Source organism: Phycodurus eques, chromosome 15 (genome assembly GCF_024500275.1).
Source record: "Phycodurus eques isolate BA_2022a chromosome 15, UOR_Pequ_1.1, whole genome shotgun sequence".
Taxonomy (NCBI): domain Eukaryota; kingdom Metazoa; phylum Chordata; class Actinopteri; order Syngnathiformes; family Syngnathidae; genus Phycodurus; species Phycodurus eques.
In genome coordinates this window covers 1,735,180-1,753,863 of record NC_084539.1, presented here as the reverse complement: position 1 = coordinate 1,753,863, position 18,684 = coordinate 1,735,180, and the positions used below count along the sequence as shown (strand labels likewise).

At 42.9% G+C, this 18,684-nt stretch overlaps 2 protein-coding genes across 8 annotated transcripts in view; both read right to left on the bottom strand.

Moving 5' to 3' along the window:
- The window catches only part of tln1 (talin 1), an 83,521-nt gene extending 77,745 nt beyond the window's left edge, over positions 1-5,776 (bottom strand). For 3 of the 4 annotated variants that reach the window (XM_061699133.1, XM_061699132.1, XM_061699135.1), the window contains exon 1: positions 5,565-5,776. The gene's annotated coding sequence lies outside the window, so the exon portion shown is untranslated. The other variant, XM_061699134.1, reaches the window with a different exon arrangement.
- Positions 5,777-8,316: 2,540 nt separating this feature from the next.
- Positions 8,317-17,387, bottom strand: hmgcs1 (3-hydroxy-3-methylglutaryl-CoA synthase 1 (soluble)). Of its 4 annotated transcripts, XM_061699028.1 has the most exons (10): positions 17,231-17,387; positions 15,775-16,223; positions 15,385-15,510; positions 13,162-13,326; positions 11,935-12,103; positions 11,511-11,681; positions 10,977-11,083; positions 10,723-10,848; positions 9,706-9,863; positions 8,317-9,609 (listed from the first exon to the last, which is right to left on the bottom strand). In XM_061699028.1, exons 2-10 carry the CDS (start codon positions 16,220-16,222, stop codon positions 9,532-9,534), a joined length of 1,548 nt encoding a protein of 515 aa, XP_061555012.1. In that variant the 5' UTR covers position 16,223; positions 17,231-17,387; the 3' UTR covers positions 8,317-9,531. The 4 variants fall into 4 exon arrangements, with proteins under 4 accessions (XP_061555012.1, XP_061555014.1, XP_061555011.1 ...); XM_061699030.1 differs by lacking the exon at positions 10,723-10,848; XM_061699027.1 differs by lacking the exon at positions 17,231-17,387 and having other exon boundaries at positions 15,775-16,243.
- Positions 17,388-18,684: the final 1,297 nt, after the last annotated feature.

Sequence of the window (18,684 nt, the reverse complement as noted above, 5' to 3'; positions counted from 1 at the left end):
ATGTCCAAAAAAACACACAAGGAATTTGTCTCCGGTAGTTGGAGCTGCTCGAGTACGACAACAGACAATCACTTTTGAGACATAAAAACAGAAAAACATTTTGGAATGTCCCGAAAAAGAAAACCTACTGGCGTACTGAGCAACAGACGGCGAACAGGTCGGCCAAGGATATCAACAGCAGTTGATGACAGAAACATTGTGAGAGCTGTGAAGAAACGCCCAAAGAGTCAGTAGTGACATCACTGCCAACAGAGCACAGCGAAGGTATCAGAATCCACTGTTCAAAGAAGATTTCAAGAGAAGAAATCGATGTATACAGGCCATACCACAAGAAGAAAACTCAGATGGATTTTGCAAAGTAGTACAGAAATGAGTCACAAAGTTTTGGAACAAGGTTTTATGGACTGATATGACCAAGATTAACCTCTACCAAAGTATGGAGAAAGAAAGGATCTGCTCCTGATCCAAAACGCAAGCTCATCTGTGAAGCATGGTGGAGATAATGTCATAGCTTGGACTTACATGGCTGCTTCTGGAACAGGCCGACTACGCTTTATTGACGCTGTAACTCGTGATGGTGGGAGCAGAATGAATTTTGAAGTCAACAAAACCATTTCGTCCGGCAATTTACAGAAAAACGCATCCAAACTAATTGGGAGAAGCTCCATCATGCAACAAGACAACGACCCAAAACACACAGGCAACACAACAAAGGACCTCATCAGGGAGAAAAAGCGGAGGGTTTTAGGCTGGCCAAGTCGATCACCGGACCTTAACCCAATAGAGCGTTCAACTGCTGAAGAGGAGACTGAAGGGAGAAACCCCCAGAAACAAACAAGAACTGAAAGAGGCTGCAGTAAAGGCCTGGAAAAGCATTTCAAATGAAGAATGCAACAGTCTGGTCAAGTCAATGGGTCGCTGGCTTGACGCAGTTATTGCAAGTAAGGGTTATGCCAACAGATATTAAAGGTAATAATAAAAATAAATCATAAAAGCGGAAATTCAGAACATTTGTCTCATATTCATCTTTTGATCGGACATTCCTCGAATGACAAATCCAAAATCCTGGGGCGATCGCGCTCATATTTTCAGAGGTTGAAGTGAGCATGGGTAGAGATGTCTATATGGATTTTGGTGACGACTGATTACAGTTTTGTGACATTAAGCTACTTTAAAGGTGTTTCTCTTTAGTGAGTATGTAGAGTAGCCACCAAAAGGTCTCCAATGAAATTGAACGTTTGATTTCACGCGACCAGCTGGCGACCCAGCTCGTCTCCAGGAGACATCTCCGCAACCGGCGGAGACTCCAGAAGCCGTCAGGTCACCGACTAGTCTCCAGGCCAGTGAGATAGGGGTCTTAAGGCCTTTTTATACTCCCACACTCACGCGGCCGACAGCGCCCGCATTGCATCATGTGATCGATGTATTGGGCCGCGCGGCTCCTATGGGGCACTTGACGCGCACACGGCAAAAATCGCTGCTGCGTGTAGAATGCCGCAGAGATCATCTCTCGTGATTGGTCCGTTTCAGTCGCATCCTGTGATGACGTACTTAGCGTTCCCCTTTGCTCCGCATTCCACCTGCACCGCCGCTTTCTTGATCGATTTTGCACTACAATTAAACGTGTCATCTAGGTCCATTTGTTCTAGCAGGCACTGTTCCACGATTGCCGTCGTTGTTGCTTTGTTCCGGAAAGGAAAGTAAAAACGGCTACCGGAAATGGCCATAAAATGCAGAGGCACCCTGTGGTGTCCTAGCCAATACCAGCCGTAGCGACACCCCCGACTTGGTGGATAACTGCACCACATTTTCAAAACAGCATGCGTGGATTGCACTCGAGTATAAAGGCAAACTGCGCTGGGGGATAGCCACAGTGACATCCTCGCGCGAGTATAAAGAAGCCTTTAGAGTCCCGCAGGGCTCTGAACTAGCAACCGTATTATTCTCCCTATGCGTTAATGTATACATGTACACAGATGAGGCTGTGATCTTTACTCAGGGAAAGGATGCCATGACATTTCCTGGAAACCTCACAAACGATGGCTAACAACCAACTGTGTCAAATTTAACACCAAAAACGTTTGTATGATTTTCAAATCAATGACACAAATCAATGTCACAAAATATGGAAAAACATGAAACTAGTCTCTCTCGACTCGAGACGAGACTGTTCGCCACGTTGTTGTCATTTTCCTTTTGCACCATCAAGCAATACTCTTCTACTGAATACTACTTGCACGAACAGACATAATACAATTCAACCCAAGGTCATGCTATTTGTTCATTCCAGGGGCGGTGGTGTTAGTCGCACACAGTGCACTTAAATTCGTACCACCAAGTGGATCTCCCATGTCTTTAATGACAGTGGCAGCTGAACTCACTCAAAATGACAACCATGTGTTTAACTTTGTCTGTAGGCCTTTAGGTGTTTTTTTTTTTTTTTTTCTCAAAAGAAGAACATTCTTGAGTCTGCAGCTAAAATATAATATCACATTTAGCTAAATTCCACCGCAATTAGAAAGCTCAGTTCACAAAGCTGTTAGCATTACACAATAAAGCTGAGGTTGAAAAATATAACTGGTCAGACTTTACAGACAAAAGAACAGACATCCAGGTGAAAGTGCACGAAGGTTAGAACCACAGACGATCCCTACATCCAAGCTCTTATTGCACATGGTGTAGTGCATTACGTGCTCATGAATTATTCTGCAATTAAAAATGTATTGTCTCTCTGCAAATATATATATATGGCATGACTAGAGCAGAATAGAATAGAAAGCGTTTATTGACGTCATGGCGCAGAGTGACTAGACAACAAAACTGTGGTGCAACTCCAGGTTTGTGTTTCAAGAATGAAAATGGAAAAATCGAAGAGAAAAAATAAATATACCGTGTTTTCACGACCGTAGGGCGCACCGTATTAAAAGGCGCAGGCATGATAAAACATACGCTAGCTTAAAACATACGGTAGCATGCATGCACGCTAAAACAATGTTTTTCAAAAGGCAGCTGGACCAAAATTGAGTTCGGTTGTACTTTATTGAAGCATTTAACAATGTTCTCACGTTATTTTTTGGGATCAATCCCCATCCACAAATTGCCGGAGTCAGTCTCGTTGCCGCCGGCCTTTACGAAAGCGCGAACAGCCGCGCAAGCAGACACGTGAGCCCGAGCAGCCGCAATCCATTCCCAAATTGTGGCGTGACTCGCCCGGCGCTGCCTCTTCGTCTTAGTAAAGCCGTGTTCGCCATCTGTCATCCACGGTTTTCTGAGATGTAAATTTGTTTCGACTTTTGTTCATTTGCTTTCGGAACTGTAAAAGTGTCTCACATTGCTTTTTTTTTTTTTTTTTTTTGCACTTCCCCGCCACCGTAAATGAGCAATCTCAAATGTCACAACTGTGTGTACCTTTTTCGGAAACAACCGTAGTCTGCAAAATGTGTAAGATGGGTTCAAAAAGCCGATGAAAACAAAATATTTCGCAGAGGAAGCGTCGCCTGAATTTTACAATCATGTCAGCGGGGAAGTTAGAGCAAGCGCGTCTGCTTTGAAACACGTTTCCACGACTACCGCACCAGTGGAGTAGTCACACAGTGCAACGCCGCACTCCGCTACCTTGACGACTGCAAGCTGAAAAGTACCTGCCACGCACCCGAAGATCACACTGGCGAGACGATTGCGCGAGGACTTAAAGATCCGGGACACTGGACTACCGTGGCTTCTCTTATTTTGAAATTACCTGCAGGGAAAAGTCACGTGTTGCTTTGTGATGTTTCTAATCGTGAAATCAAACTTCTGCTTTGTCGTGTAAATCAGTTAGGTCTGGTCGGGTTTTAAACATTTATAAATATTTAACGCATTAAATATGGAGTCAAATCGAATATCGACAATCGAATAGTCAACGTGGCTCGACTACAACTTCAGAATGCTGCATTAAAAATTGTCCTTTTTTTTTTTTTTTTTTTTTTAATAAATCTTACCAATTCAAACCACCTTAGCAATGAAGTGCCTGTTGTTGCTTTTTTTTTTCTGGTCCTTCGTGCATCGAGCGCAGGCTCGGGAATCGGCTCGAGTCTCAAACAAATGATTTGTTTGTGCCGGGAGGAGTGGCCCAAACAATTTGGTCTTGACCAAATATGGCTGAGTGAAAACACCGCGGGCAGACTGCAATGAAAAGCGAGTCCCCTTAACCGGCTCGAGTGTGGACCCCGACGCTACACGTTGACGGCACTTACGCGCAAGTTCCAAGATGGTTTGATGTGAAATTAGCCACCCGGGTCTTCCGTTTGGGATGAGTTAGAGGAGGTGAGCTTTGCGGGTTTAGGAGGAGCAGATGAACAAAAAAGCAATCAATGAGAAGAGGAGAGAAGAAAAAAAACAGTCTCACACCTCAACAAGTCTCAACTGAATCAAACAAAACGACGACTGCGGTCTACTGGGAAGTTTCAAATGCCTGAAAGATGATTGATCATTTCGAGGGCAGCTGGAATGCGTTTGTGTACGATGCAACTGGTCATTATTATCTGTCAACGAAGACAGTGTTATTTCTGTATTTCTTGATTTTGCCAAGCGGCCAGCGTCTGTGTGGGACTTTTATCGTGTCCGTTCTGTTTACCGAACGATAAGTCGATATGGTAATTATCGTGACAGGCCTATTTCTATATCCATGCCCCCCCTCCCCCCGACGGTGTCGCGAAAGATGACCTGCGTGAAATGTCTATGTTCTATGCCTCTGGGAGGTTCTGCTTCTTCTTCTTCTTCTTCTTCTTCTTGTAATTCGTCTTCTTCTTCTTCTTCTAATTCTTCTTCTTCGAGATGCTATTTCGTGGCGAACATTTGATGATGTTGTTTGGTGGGTTATTTATTGGAATGAGTGGAAGTATGCTATCTGTAAATAACAATGATGATCATAATAATAATAATAATAATAATAATAAAGGGGGTTTTGTGCCGCTTGTCCTGAGGGCAACGCTTGCCTTTTAGCCGAGCCCGTGCACATTGTCGCACCCTCGCGGCATGGGAGGTGTGACAATTGACAGCCCGAGGCTGCGAAGTTTCGTCGCGCCCCGAGGCCCGCTTGAGTTGGAACGCGAGGTCGCTTCGACGCCCTTCGGAGCCGAACTGCAGCCAGCCGCCTCGACGAAAAATCGCCATCATCATAAATAAGCTAATGTTAGCGAAAATAAAGGGGGGCAATGTGGACGCGCACTCGTCCTCCGTCTGCTTCGAGCTCAGAGGAACTCGTTCGGTCGAAGGCTGAACACGTCAGAGCGGGGTCGGCGCTTCGTCCCGCTCCGGTGCGGATATGCGGAGGGACGCCGCCTAGCCACCATTAGCGCAACTGGACGCTGAACTGCACACACGCGCGCGCAAGATGGCCTTTTTTATTTATTTATTTGTATTTATTTATTATTATTATTTTTTTTTTAAAGCTACAAATAGTTGTACTTCTTAGCAAATCGACGTCACGAACTTTTCCTTCCGAGTCCCCCCGGTGACGTCAGGGACTTCTCGCATTGAACGGTGGAAACTTTAGAAAGTTGCAAAATGGTCGCAGCGCCTACCTGAGTGCCGCCGACCGTCCCCTTGGAATTTCAGTGGCGGGATTTCAATTCATCCGAGAAAGGGCAGATTGCAAGCTTTCTTTTTTTGTGTGTGTGTGTTTTTTTTTTTTTTTTTTTTTTTTTTTCTTTTCCGTTTTCCGACTTCCCCTCCCTATCCGCTCACTCGCTCGCCTCGGGTAGTGGCAGCTCCAAACTCCTCCCTGGATATGTTCACTGCAACAGGGCGGGCGGCCAACGTCACGGGGTGGGGTGGGGGTGGGGGGACTCAACCAGCAGGCGCCTACTGCTTCTCCCACATTTGAAACTAATCCGTGACTGTGGAAATGAACACAAAAGTGTTTGGTATGTAGCAATCCCGGAACGAACCATCAGAATGTAGCTCTGGGACGTATGAAGGGTCGCACGCCATCTGGTGGTAAGCAGCGGAAGTGCCCAGGGTGACATCCGGCGAATTTGTACAGCGGACCCCCGATATTCGCTGGTGATCGGGACCGGGACCGGGCCCGGCCGCGAATAGCGGAAATCCCAAAATAACTGGCGTATTCTTGAACAAGCAGGCATATACCGTCAATAGGCGTTTTCCACGACGATAGTTGAATCGCCAAGTGCTGAACCGCAAATGTGTTTTTCCATTTGCATTGACAATATAGGCTCCGACATTTCTTTAAAAAACACGCTGTTTATTTTATTATTTCTTGTTAGGTTTTTTTTTTTTTTTTCCAGACAAATCCGGTAATAAACCCTCACATATAATCTCAGATACTCAGGCACCTAAACGTTTTCAAAAGCCAGGCACTTACTAAGACACAGAAGAAGCGCACTAAAAGCAAAACATATACACAAAAACAAAACATTTGTTCTGCACAGAGTTGCTTATTTTTCCACAAAAGACCACCTGTTTTTTTTTTTGGAAGGGTTTGTTTGTTTTTTCAAAAACAAAAGGAGTGCACAGAAGAGAGACGTTTTTAATTTTTTGTATGGGAGTATTTGAACAGTATTTTCAGTCATCACTTTGTTTATTTAAGATGGTTTGTTGCTGTTCTATTCTTTCTGGAAAAGAAAAAAAAAAGTTATGATAATAAAGTATGTTCTATTTACCAACCAATGTTGTCCTAATTCTTCTGGGTTTGAAATATTTATGACTAAAAAAATGAAACATTACAAAAATACTTAAAAGTCATGAACAATTGATGTTTAGCAGTTTGTTGATCTATTTTAGTTTTGGAAAAGGTCAGTATGTTAATTCTACAATGCACAGTGACGGTGCAGAACCATAAAAGTGCAAAGAAATGCACAATTTCACTATCGCCACACTATTCTTTTGTTATTTTCCTTTGTAAAAAAAAAAAAAAAAAAAGTGCATTTGATTGCTTTCCTGGCGTGTTAAGTGCGCAATGCATTGTGGGTTAATTATTCATACCGAACTGCACGGCAAAAATCGTGTCATAAGAGTATACAACAGTGGAAAATATCTTTACCAAACGTAATAAGCAGATGGACACTCTGGCCTGCTATGCTGTGCAGATTTTTAATGCACCAAATTCATTCGCGCATCCTTTGGGGAGCTGGTTGGCGGTGACGGTTAACGGGTCGTCATCGCCTTGGGACCATCTCGCCTCAACCCCACCAGTCTCTCCAATTTGAATGCGCTACACCCCACCACGCACACAAACGGTACGGGGATTACGGTTGCCAGTCAGGGACCTGGTAAACAGTCATCGGGCGGGTTGTGGGTTCTCACGTTTCTCTTGGCTTGAGTCCTTGACCCCCTTGACCCCCTTGCCCCTCTCCTAAAGTGCGCTCGTCAAAATTTGTCTCGTCAAGGGGAGGCCCGGAGCCAGCGTCTCGCCCCGTTCCTGGAAGCGACGTTGTCGGCTTGAACTTCATCAGCTGATGGGAGCTTTTGAGGAAAGCGGCAGCGATCTAACAGCATGTCGAGAAAAGAATATCTTTTGACCAGAAATGACGTTTGGCGGTACGTGGCTCATTGCCCACATCCTGTCTTGCCCTTTTAGATTAGCTAGATCGATAGATACGTGTATAAACAAATGCAGAGTCTCAGTGTCCCGAGCTTTGGGACACAAGGAAAAAGACAGTCGATTTCATGTCCAAACCAGCGGGAAAAGCCTCCAGGCTACTTCCTTGCAACCACTTCCAAATATGGGCAAGCTTGCGCTGAGGCGGTCCCCCGCGGTGCACATCAAGAAAACCAGTGCAGTCTGAAAGGGTTCAAGCTACCAGCGCGCCCGCAACCCGCGTGAGGGGAAGCGGTACAGAAGATGGACGGATTACTGTACTTACAGTCGGAAGGCTTATAAGTATCACGTCTCCGGCCGCGACAGAATTCGCGCTACCGAGCGACCGGTCCTCTCTCTCTCAAACACCGCAGCACTTGATCCGAGACTTGCTGGCTGTGAACAAACTTCCCTTATATGAGCAGTCTTCTTCCAACACTGCAACATCATCATCTTGTACTACTGCGCATACAACAGTGCGCTTTCATGGAAACCACGACACTTTTGAGAGGTCGTGCGTGTATGAGATTATGTTCACACGGTACAGAAATGGTGTGTGTGTGTGTGTGTGTGTGTGTGTACCAGTATATTTACAGAAGATACTACTTATCCAACATTATGTAGTGTACTTCAGCTGGATGCACGGGATTTGGAAAATAACACAGAAACAAAACTTTCAAGGTATGACATTATATGTCTTTAGTGCGCATATTTGAGTGAAAAACGACCAACAAATGTTGCAGACAGTATTGATTTATTCATTTCCTACGTTTAAAGAAATGGAATGGCTACAATGAATTTGAAACCAATCTCCAAAGCATAAATAATCTTACAGCTTTTACCGTACATTACCATCAAAATTATAAAGATCGTGTGACCTTTTCGGCAAGCCACGCGGTACACGACGTTGCAGTCACACGAGCGAAACATAGCCGCATTGCGTTTGTGACGCTAGCATGCGGAGGCACCAACGCTAACTGTACAATTGAGAATATATGTACATTTGATACATATATATAATAAGGCTTCTTAATGGCATCGTGTAGAACTGTCCTGACTCCAATTGTCTTGTCTATAGCTTATCCACAGCCACATTTATTTCAAGACTGACGCTTGCCACACGGCTTCTACCTGAGTATTTATATATGCACATGCCGGATATTTTATTCAAGACTCGACAGGAATAAAACAACCAGGGCGGCACAGGCGAAAGAAAGAAAATGAAACCACCAAGAATGACTTGTCGTCAGTTCTAGACGCACATTTTTTTTTTCTATTGAGCTCCCTGCCAAATATGACAATAACAGAAGCACACAAAAAAAATATTGAACTACTACTAATGCAAATGGCCTTCAGACAATTTCGCCCCCTACAAATAGTGTAGTGTAGTATCTCTTTCAATTATAGTTAGCAGATACATGCGTTTATGTTTAGAGTGCCGTGGGAGAATAGATCTGTAAAACATCAGTCCCAGTTTGCAGTTTAATGTATAATATTCACGATTTAGCAGATTCAAGATAAAACATTTCTTTTGTTTTGCTTGGGAGCAACGGAAACAGTCAACTAGCTGATTATCAAACTCATGTCTCAATGACCGTGCAATGTCAATTTGCATCTCAAATTGTATTCAGGGTATGCTTAAGTTACAAAAATACATTTGGAGATGGCAAAGTAGTGACAAAAATAGCCAAAAATGTGCAATATTAAATGAGGTTTTCCTCACACCCGCAGATTATCATAATGAGTTTAATTAGGCATGAAATATTTTGTCCACGCTTGATAGCCGTGTAGACTGGGGGGGGGGGGGGGGATGTGCCAGTGACCGGTGGTTCAGCAGTGTCTGAGGCTGTCCACGAGCTCCGCTGTTAACACTTTGGCCTTTTGACCGCACGTGTTTGCACCGTTTCCAAATGACTGGACCTCGATACCTTGACGGAGAGAGCCGAGCGCTCTCAGTTGCCGACGCCAGTGTCAGAGTTGGAGGTGGTGACCGGGATGCGTGGCATCTTCTTGGCCGGGCTCGGGATGCGCTAGACAGACGGTATAAATCGAATAGTCCAAGAATTATTACCGTGAAGACAGGTGAGCTGTGTTAAGGCGGTCAAGTCTCGGGATGGGAGCTGTACCTCGGTGGCATTGCTGGAGCGGAGACGTTCCGGCTCCGAAGGTAGGTCATTGTCCAGAGGTCTCCTGGCATATTCCCTGCGGTGTTTCTCATCCACACGCGTCAAGTACCAAGTACCCGGAAACAGATCGTCCACGGAGCCACGAGGGACGTAGTTGGCTGGAAGGACATGAAAAGGCGCTTGTGAACACAACGTGAAAACAAGAACGCAATTTTGGATGAATGGTTTCTCGCCGTGACGAAAGCAAGAAAGTGCTGATGAACCAAAACCATTACAAACAATTAAATTTGTAGAGTAAAATGCGCATTTTCTTAGCCCTCAAAAATGGTCAAGTCAATAGTGCGCATTACAGGAGAAAATGAAAGACTTTCACATTTTCTAAATGGATGCCGCCATCTAGAGGTTATGAAAAAGCTGTACACTTTCATTCCACTACGCCACCGCCCCCTCGAGGTTATGAAAAAGTTGTACACTTTCATTCTCGTATGCCACCTCGGTTATGAAAAAGGTGAAGGGGGTCGGAAAACTTTCCATACCCACTGTTCATATAGATAATAATTGCTTGAGAGATGCACCCAAAAATTTCGAAAGGAAGTAGCCTTTTGGATTAAAGATAAAATGTGTTGGGGGAAAAAAACAAGCACGGTCCAATTGCTTCGATTCAACCTTTGCAGAGAACAAATTGGCACGAGTGTTAAGTTTGCCCCGACAATATTGGAATTAAGCTTTTTTTTTTTTTTTTTAAGTGTGTACAAAAGTGAGAAGTGCGCACTCTGCAAATATAAAACGTAACATCCCTAAAAGAGAACGTTTCACAGACTCTTATTTAAATCGACTGCTTAGTTTGAATTGAATTGTTTCTTCGATCTGGCCAAGCAACGTTTATGGTCAGTTTAGGAAGTTTTGCTGGGATTCAACTAGTTGTATCATTCTTTTCAAAGTTCAACATAAACTTGCTAAAAAAAAAAAAAAAAAAAAAAAAAAAAAAGATTAAAAAAAATTAAATAAAAATCATACCAAGGTGGTGGGCCTCTTCTCTGAGCTTCATGTTTTCAGAGAAGACAGGAGGTGAAACCTTCTTCCTTGATTCCAGTCTGACCTTGAGGTCACTCAAACTACAGATAAGTTTGTCAAGAGCAGAACCTGGGGGGGGGGCGGGGAACAGTCGACTTTAAAAAAAAAAAAAAAAAAAAAAGTGTATTTCTACAATTTCGTAACGCGACCACGATGGAGTCATGTCAGGCAAGTGAGCCGAATTGTGAGGAACTCACCAGGTGTGTGGTCCTGTGAGACCCTGAGAGAATACAGAGTTGCTGCAAATCCTGACCCGTAGGAGAAGACTCCAATCCTCTGACCTGCCAACTGTGAAGATGTGCGTCTGCAACAAAAAAAAAAAAAAAAAAAAAAAAAAAAAATGTGACAGAGACTATTTATTTACACCCAACAGATAAAGTCATTGAGCACGTGTGTTGCCTATTTTGGGAAGTCATAAAGATGGTGAAAACATTCGGTCCTATTTTACATCCTACAGATACATTTTTTTTACAACTCTGAAAGTTTTTTTTTTTTTTTTTTAAGAAATGCACAAAAGCAGTGGAACCTCTAGTTTAGAAATGTCAATGTTTTTTCCCCCGCAGAGACAAGTTTGAGGCGGCCTGAAAACCTATCCGAGTAGCGTCGCGCCAGTTCGCCGGCTGTCACTCAGTTTCCGACGAGAGAAAAATGCCGATTGCGTTCAACGTGAACACAATCCGAGCACGTACTTTTTTTTTTTGTTTGAATGTCTATTTCTTGCTGAAACTCACTGCGCAATGACCGATGCCAAGCAGCCGTAGACCGAAGGGGTATACATGTTTCCGTTCTGGTTGGATATGAGCAAAGAGAGCTTGGTCTTTCTCTCAAACAAGTCCGCACTGGCCTTCATGAAGGCCTTCTCCACGTCCCGGTCGAAGTAAGTGTCCTCCGGCTTTACGTCTCTGCCAAAAGAACACAAATAGGACGAAAAGACAACACACGGCACATGTTTTACGGAATTATCGACGCGAAGAACGTCAACGCATTTTTTATAGATTAAGCCTTTAAGCCTCATGGAACACAGCAACTATTTGGACAAAGACAACATTAGCGTATCGTCCTCCTGATTGACGGAATCTAGACGGACATAATGACACGCTCAAAGATTTAAATCAGCGTGGCCGCCTGTCCAGATGTGCCCGTCGGCAGTTTTACCTGAAAGCTTCGAGGCCGTTGAAGGGGCCCGTCTCGGTGTTTGGGCAGGGGTGTCTCAGAAAGTCATTCAGCATCAATCTGGCCAAAGACTTTTGCACCAGCTTGCAGTACGGAGAGTGGAAGACAAGAAAGCCAAAGTCCTCCAAAGAAAAGCGCTTCTTGGAGTCCTCTGTCGTGGAGAAAGGAAAGGCAATTTCCCAGGAAATCTAGCCAGGACACTGCACGAGAACATTGCGTGGCAATATTGAACCATTAATAACGTCAAGTTATGTTGGCCAGTTCATTTTGCTCGCCACAGAGTCACGTGACTGAATCGCGTCTGCTGATATGGCGAATGAAGACTTTCATGCACGCTTCCTCCCGGAATCCATGCACCCGCTCGGTCACATTGTGAAAAGCAACGTTCGCAATTCTATCGGAGGCGGCACTCGGGTATGCGCGGATGACTTTAATTCATACTTCACATATTTGCCGAGGCACCATAGAGCCGATATTACATCCCAAATACGAGAAAAGTTGGTTTGATCAAATATAGCACCTTCAAATAATGTTTTGCCAGTAACTTCACTTATGTCGGTTATATGCTGCATCCATTTATGGCCTAAAGCTAAAGATACATTCATCAGTTAATGTTCTTTTTTTTTGGACACGTTTTTGTGCTTGAAAATTCCTCTCTGTTGTCAAGTTGAACATATCGTAAAGGGCAAAGTATTGTAAAACAATCAAACGTTCTGCCCGTAATTGATCTCTTTGTTGTTGTAAGCGTTAAAAGGGACCAAAATTATTATTAGATTCATGATATATTTTTAATTGGCTATCAGAATTATTTCGGTTGGGCCCTAACCCTAACATGTACCATGGTCAGTTTTTTAGAATACAAATGACTCAATGGCCTCCCTTGGCGTAGGTTACTTCCATATTCAATTATACCTACAGTTGAAAGTCATTGTCATCTCAAATTTCAAAATGTAAAAAAATAAAATAATGAACCCTCTTAATTCACACGTTTTGTAAATGTGACCATAGCTTATTCAAATTCAACCAAAAAAAGGATTAAACACTGGACATTTTGCTTTTAGTGACTTTTTAAAAAACTTTGGAAAAAAAAATTTAAAAAAATGTTTTTTAATTTAAAAAAAAAAAAAAAAAAAAAAAAAAATTATATAGACAAACAAATATTGGTAGCCTTAAGTTTCTATCACGTGTAAAATCTAACATTCAACCAACCTCTTTGCCACTGAGCGTGGATCTTATTCCGGTAGACGGAGTAGCAGCGGTCCAAGGCACGCAAGTAGCACTCAATAGACAGCTTGCCATCCACCACAGGATACTCAGACATGAGGTTAGGTTTGTAGAAGTCATAGGCATGCTGCATGTGCGTTCCTCGCAGACCTGTAAAACAGACAAAAGGGACATGATCATGACCAGACACATTGAATTCCACAGGTTCCCCGCTAAACTGAAGCCGTTGAATGATTGGGAGACCCACCGGCGCGAGACAACATGTGGAGGTTGATACATTTCAAACATCGACACACTGTGAACCTCCGCGCAGCAGACAACAAAGCCACGAGTTGACCATTCTAATTTGAATCTTTCGTTTTGGGATGCATGGATGGCACCGAAACACTGGAGCTTGACCCACAGAAATGCTGACGGTCCCGCATTTATGCCAAAGGTCGACTGTATCGCTTTCTTCGTCTTCGCGGTATTCATCACACCATGTTGTGCTGATATGGGGATACGCTATTTAGCTAGCTGACAGGGGGATCACAACACCCATAGTAACGAGTATTTAGTGCTCAAATTGTTCTGTGGCAAGCCGAACGGCCAGTACGAGTCAGTGGGTGCGGAAAGTGTTCAGACCCCCTTGAATTTTTCACTCTTTGTTATATTGCAGCCATTTGCTAAAATCATTCAAGTTCAAGGCCATTTAAGAACAGTCACGGAGTTGTTCTGAAGCCACTCATTTGTTATTTTAGCTGTGTGCTCAGGGTCATTGTCTTGTTGGAAGGTGTACCTTCGGCCCAGTCTGAGGTCCTGAGCACTCCGGAGAAGGTTTTGGTCCAGGATACCCCTGTACTTGGCCGCATTCATCTTTCCTTCCATTGCAACCAGCCATCCTGGTCTTTCTGTCTCTGAGCTCTTCAGGCAGTTCCTTGGACCTCATGATTCTCATTTGTTCTCACATGCACTGTGAGCTGTTCTACAGACAGGTGTGTGGCTTTCCTAATCAAGTCCAATCAGTATAATCAAACACAGCTGGACTCCACGGAAGGTGTAGAACCATCTCAAGGATGATCAGGAGAAATGGGCAGCACCAGAGTTAAATACAGGAGTGTCACAGCAAAGGGTCGGAATAATTATGGCTGTGTGATATTTCAGTTTTCCTTGTTTAATAAATCTGCAAACATTTCAACAATTAATTTTTTTTCTTTCAATATTGGGTGCTGCTGTGTGTACATTAATGTGGGGGAAAAATGAACTTAAAATGATTTCAGCAAAAAGGCTGCACTATAATAAAGAGTGGAATTTTTAAAAGGGGTCTGAATACTTTCCGTACCCACTGTATGGCATTATATCATGTGCTCCCCAATAGAGATATTAGAAAACCTTGACAGCTTTTCAGAATCAATATTTTCTATGCCATACTATACTACACAATATGGGCCACTGATTACAATTTACATTTGTCAACGTGCACTCATGTTTATTTTCGATCAAATTCATTTCATGTTGCGAAAAAATATATACGACACAAACAGTCTAGCAAAGCTGCATGCATTTGGAGAAAAAAAAAAAAAAAAAAAAAAAAATCTGTATATTACAGAATATATTCTGATCTAAAAATGGCCAAGAAATGGTTAAAAAAAATTCTAAGTGGGTGTAATCAATTATGTGGAGCTCTGTTGGGTGTTGCTGAGTTTGGGATGGATTAGACAACGATGTAGATCGTTCGCGTGGATACACTATAGTGAATAAGTGTTTACGTCCATTAACATTTCAACACACATTTATATAAAAAAAAAAAAAAAAAAAAAAAAACATCCTCACATCTGCGATCATTTTAAGATGGTGATTGCATACGTGTTTGATCTTTGCAATTATTGTTTGAGAGCCAGTTGTTGAATAGAAAGACTTCAGTATAATCTTAATCTATATCCGATTGAAAGTAAGCATAAAGCTGTTTTTTTAACGCAGTTTTATATATTAAAAAAACAAATTTTTTAAAAGCTAATACCTTAAGGTTAAATTATTATTATTTTTTTTTTTTTGAAATCATAGTTATCCCCTCCCATATAAAAATCTATAATGTATTATTTTTCCTCTATACTTAAACCCATAAAATACTCAACTTTACTTCTCAAAATGGTGATTACAGAAGCCCCCCCCCCCTTATATACCATGAAGAAGAAACCCGAGGTCTTATCGTCGTGTTTTGTCGGTCACCTCGTTCAAAGGCCAAAGGCGCATTGGGCCCAATGAGCATTGCCACCGCACCGGCGCCCCCTGTAGGTCTGGCACTTCCTGAGGCATAAACAGCAATGTCCCCTGCTACAACTAAGGCATAACGGCCTGCGGAGAGAAGAAAAGATCAACCAAACAAACAAAAACAAAAAAAAAAAGATACAAAGTGTTGCCTATTGAACACCAGCATCGTCTCGAAAGATGATTTAACACAGCAGCAACACAGTAGTCCTGGACTGAAACACATAATGGTCGATGAGGATTACATTAATCTGTCAACGTGGAACAATGATCAACAAAATAGAAACTTAAACTGATAACGTCTCTACACCTTAACAGTTTTTTTTTTTTTTTTTAAATGTGTTTACCTACCATCCCATGAGCTGGACTCAACCCAGTTTACAGCATTGAAGAGTGCAGCCGTCCCACCATAACAGGCATTTGTGGTGTCAATGCCCTCCACATCAGTGTTGCCAGAGTCCTCAAACAGCTGCATGAGGACCGTTTTCACAGACTTGGATTTATCAATAATGCTCTCAGTGCCAACTTCCAAACGACCTACGGAATCGTAGGACAGGCTGCTCTTCTCCATCAGCCTTTGCACCACTGTCAGGCAAAGGGAGTTTATATCCTCGCAGTCCGAGCAGAAGCCCATGCAGGCTTGACCCAGGCCCACGGTGTATTTGCCGGCCGTAACCCCGTCAAACTGTTCCAGTTCGGCTTGGTCCACATACTGAGAGGGGAAGTACAGTTCCATGGCAATGATACCCACATCTTTTGGCCACGGCCCCAAGCAGTTGATCGAGGCAGATCCAGGCATCCTGTACAGGTTGAACATCATTCAACTCAAGGTTATACGGGTCATTTTCATAGAAATGTGATCAATTATGGTAAAGACAAGGCCCACTGTATTTCCCTTTAAAACCCAATTAATTTTGCTGATGAGTATTTGAATTATTGGCAATTGTTATCTTTAAAGGTTTACAATAAGCCCAATATTTATTAAACTGGTACTTGTCATTTGAAAAAGAGAAATCGTGTGGGGGCACAGTCAAACCAATTGCAATAGTGAGATCAAACGCCAACTCGTCCTGCCAAATACAGTGTCATGAATTAACAACACAATACAGACCGAAAAACAAAAAGCTACTATGGCTATGGTGTGTCGGTTGACAAGTTATGTCAGCGACTTTTCCCCAAACGGTATCTACACTTGTTGGAAGCAACAGATAAGACGTACTCAACGTTCGGCTTTTTGCTGATTGAACCCAGAGAGAAAAGGAAAAGGAAAAAAAAAAAAAAAAAAAAAAGAGGGAACTGGGTGAAAGGCCAACGGAATTTGCCAAAAGTTAAGCTAGGTCATTCGTGGCAGACCCGTCATCTGTAACTCGTTCATCCTGCTAACGGGGTGACATTAAACCATATATAACGGCAAACACCACATTCTGGACGCCACATTTGACAAAGATAGAAAGGGGGGGGGGGTCATTTTATTCGGACAAACTCATCATTAGCTATAACAAGGCACCAAAAAAAGTCGTCATGCTTGGGTCGTTTCCTAATTCCTACCCGGACAAAATAGATCGACGGACATGCTTTAGCACTCAGCACAGCTAGCTCACTTCGATCTTGTGACATCTTGAAATAACAACAAACAACTTAGATTACAACTTCTCAGAACAATCGCACAATTAAATAGTCTTCATATGATGTGGGGGAACAAAAATTCCATAGACATCCATGTCCGAGCAAGCTCATTCGAAAACATCGACTGTACATATGTACAAACAAGAATCGAGTGGAATTGTAGACGTCAATCAATTCTTACCTTTGTGAGTCAAACGTCAGCTATGTAATTGTGTTTCGACCGAGCGCCAACTAAGCAGCAGCTCAAAAAGTTGCAGTAACTCGGGCAGAAGAGTATTTATGTACGAGGATAACAGGGAAACGTAACCTAGGCGCTACATAGCCAGGCTATAGGACCAATCAGATGGCAGGGTACACTTGTCGATGTGCAGTGCGACCAAGCGCGCAGATTTCCTGGCCAATCAGAAAGTAAGAATGGCGACCGTGCGTCAGGCTGTAACAGTGGGCCAATAGAATGGCGTGCACGATGTCTGGTGAGCGCGAGCAACCTATCACAGCGTGAAGGTCATTCCTGGCGCGGTAAACAGCTCTGGTAGCGGGGCAGCTCGAAACGTCTCAAATCCGATCTTCGTGTGTTAATAAGGAACTTTCAAAGAAATACCATGACATCTCCACAAACGTGTCCGTTTCACTGTATATACCTTGTGGACAACAAGTACATTTACATCAGTAGTTCAACAAATACAATTAGTTCAATCCTAATTTTGGGATTAACAAAAGACATCATTGGGAACAAAAATGAAATAATCATGTACACCAACTGTTCCAAGATAAAGTACTTATAACATATTGTATGAAAAGTAGATTATTGATTCTGGGCCCACAATTGAAACAGTTTCAAGTATTTGTTTATTTGATTTATTTATTTTTACATAATTTGGCTTTCCAGCTCATTAAAACCCACGAAATCAGGGGGGAAAAAAAGTGAATACTGTGGAAAAAAAATCCGCTCAAATTTTGCAGGCCATAAATCTTTTCCACTGAGTGTCACACAAATCATCTACTAAACTCAAAGCACCTGCAACTGTCGGCTTCCTCGGGTTAAGCCACCTGAGCCAACATAGGAAACGTCTCAACCGGGCCAAGGAGAAGAAGGACTGGACTGTTGGCCAGTGGCGTCCAAGGTCCTCTTTTCTGATGAAAGTAAAGTGTGCCTTTCATTCAGGAATCAAGGTCCAAGGATTTGGAGGAAGACGTGTGAAGAACAGAACCCAAACCGCAGTGATTAAAGCGAAGGCATTCCCAACCATGTGTTGAAGATCAACGTATCGTTTTGAAAGTACCATATTTTGATTGATTTAATGAGACCCTAATTTCTTCTTTTTTTTGTTTTTCCCCCTACAAAAATTGAGAAGTGAATGATTCCCCCCCCCCCCCCCCCCCCCCCGCAGTATTCAATTTTTTTGAATTCGAATGAGCGGTGACCATGATTTTAGCGCTCATAATTATTGCTGTATAAACGATACGTACAATACGTATAATAATTATGTAATGGGTATGTTGGTGAAGAAAACAGGGGTGATGGAAAAGTGATGGGTAAGTACAGAATCAGAATCATCTTTATTTTGCCAAGTATGTCAAAAAACACACAAGGAATTTGTCTCCGGTAGTTGGAGCCGCTCTAGTACGACAACA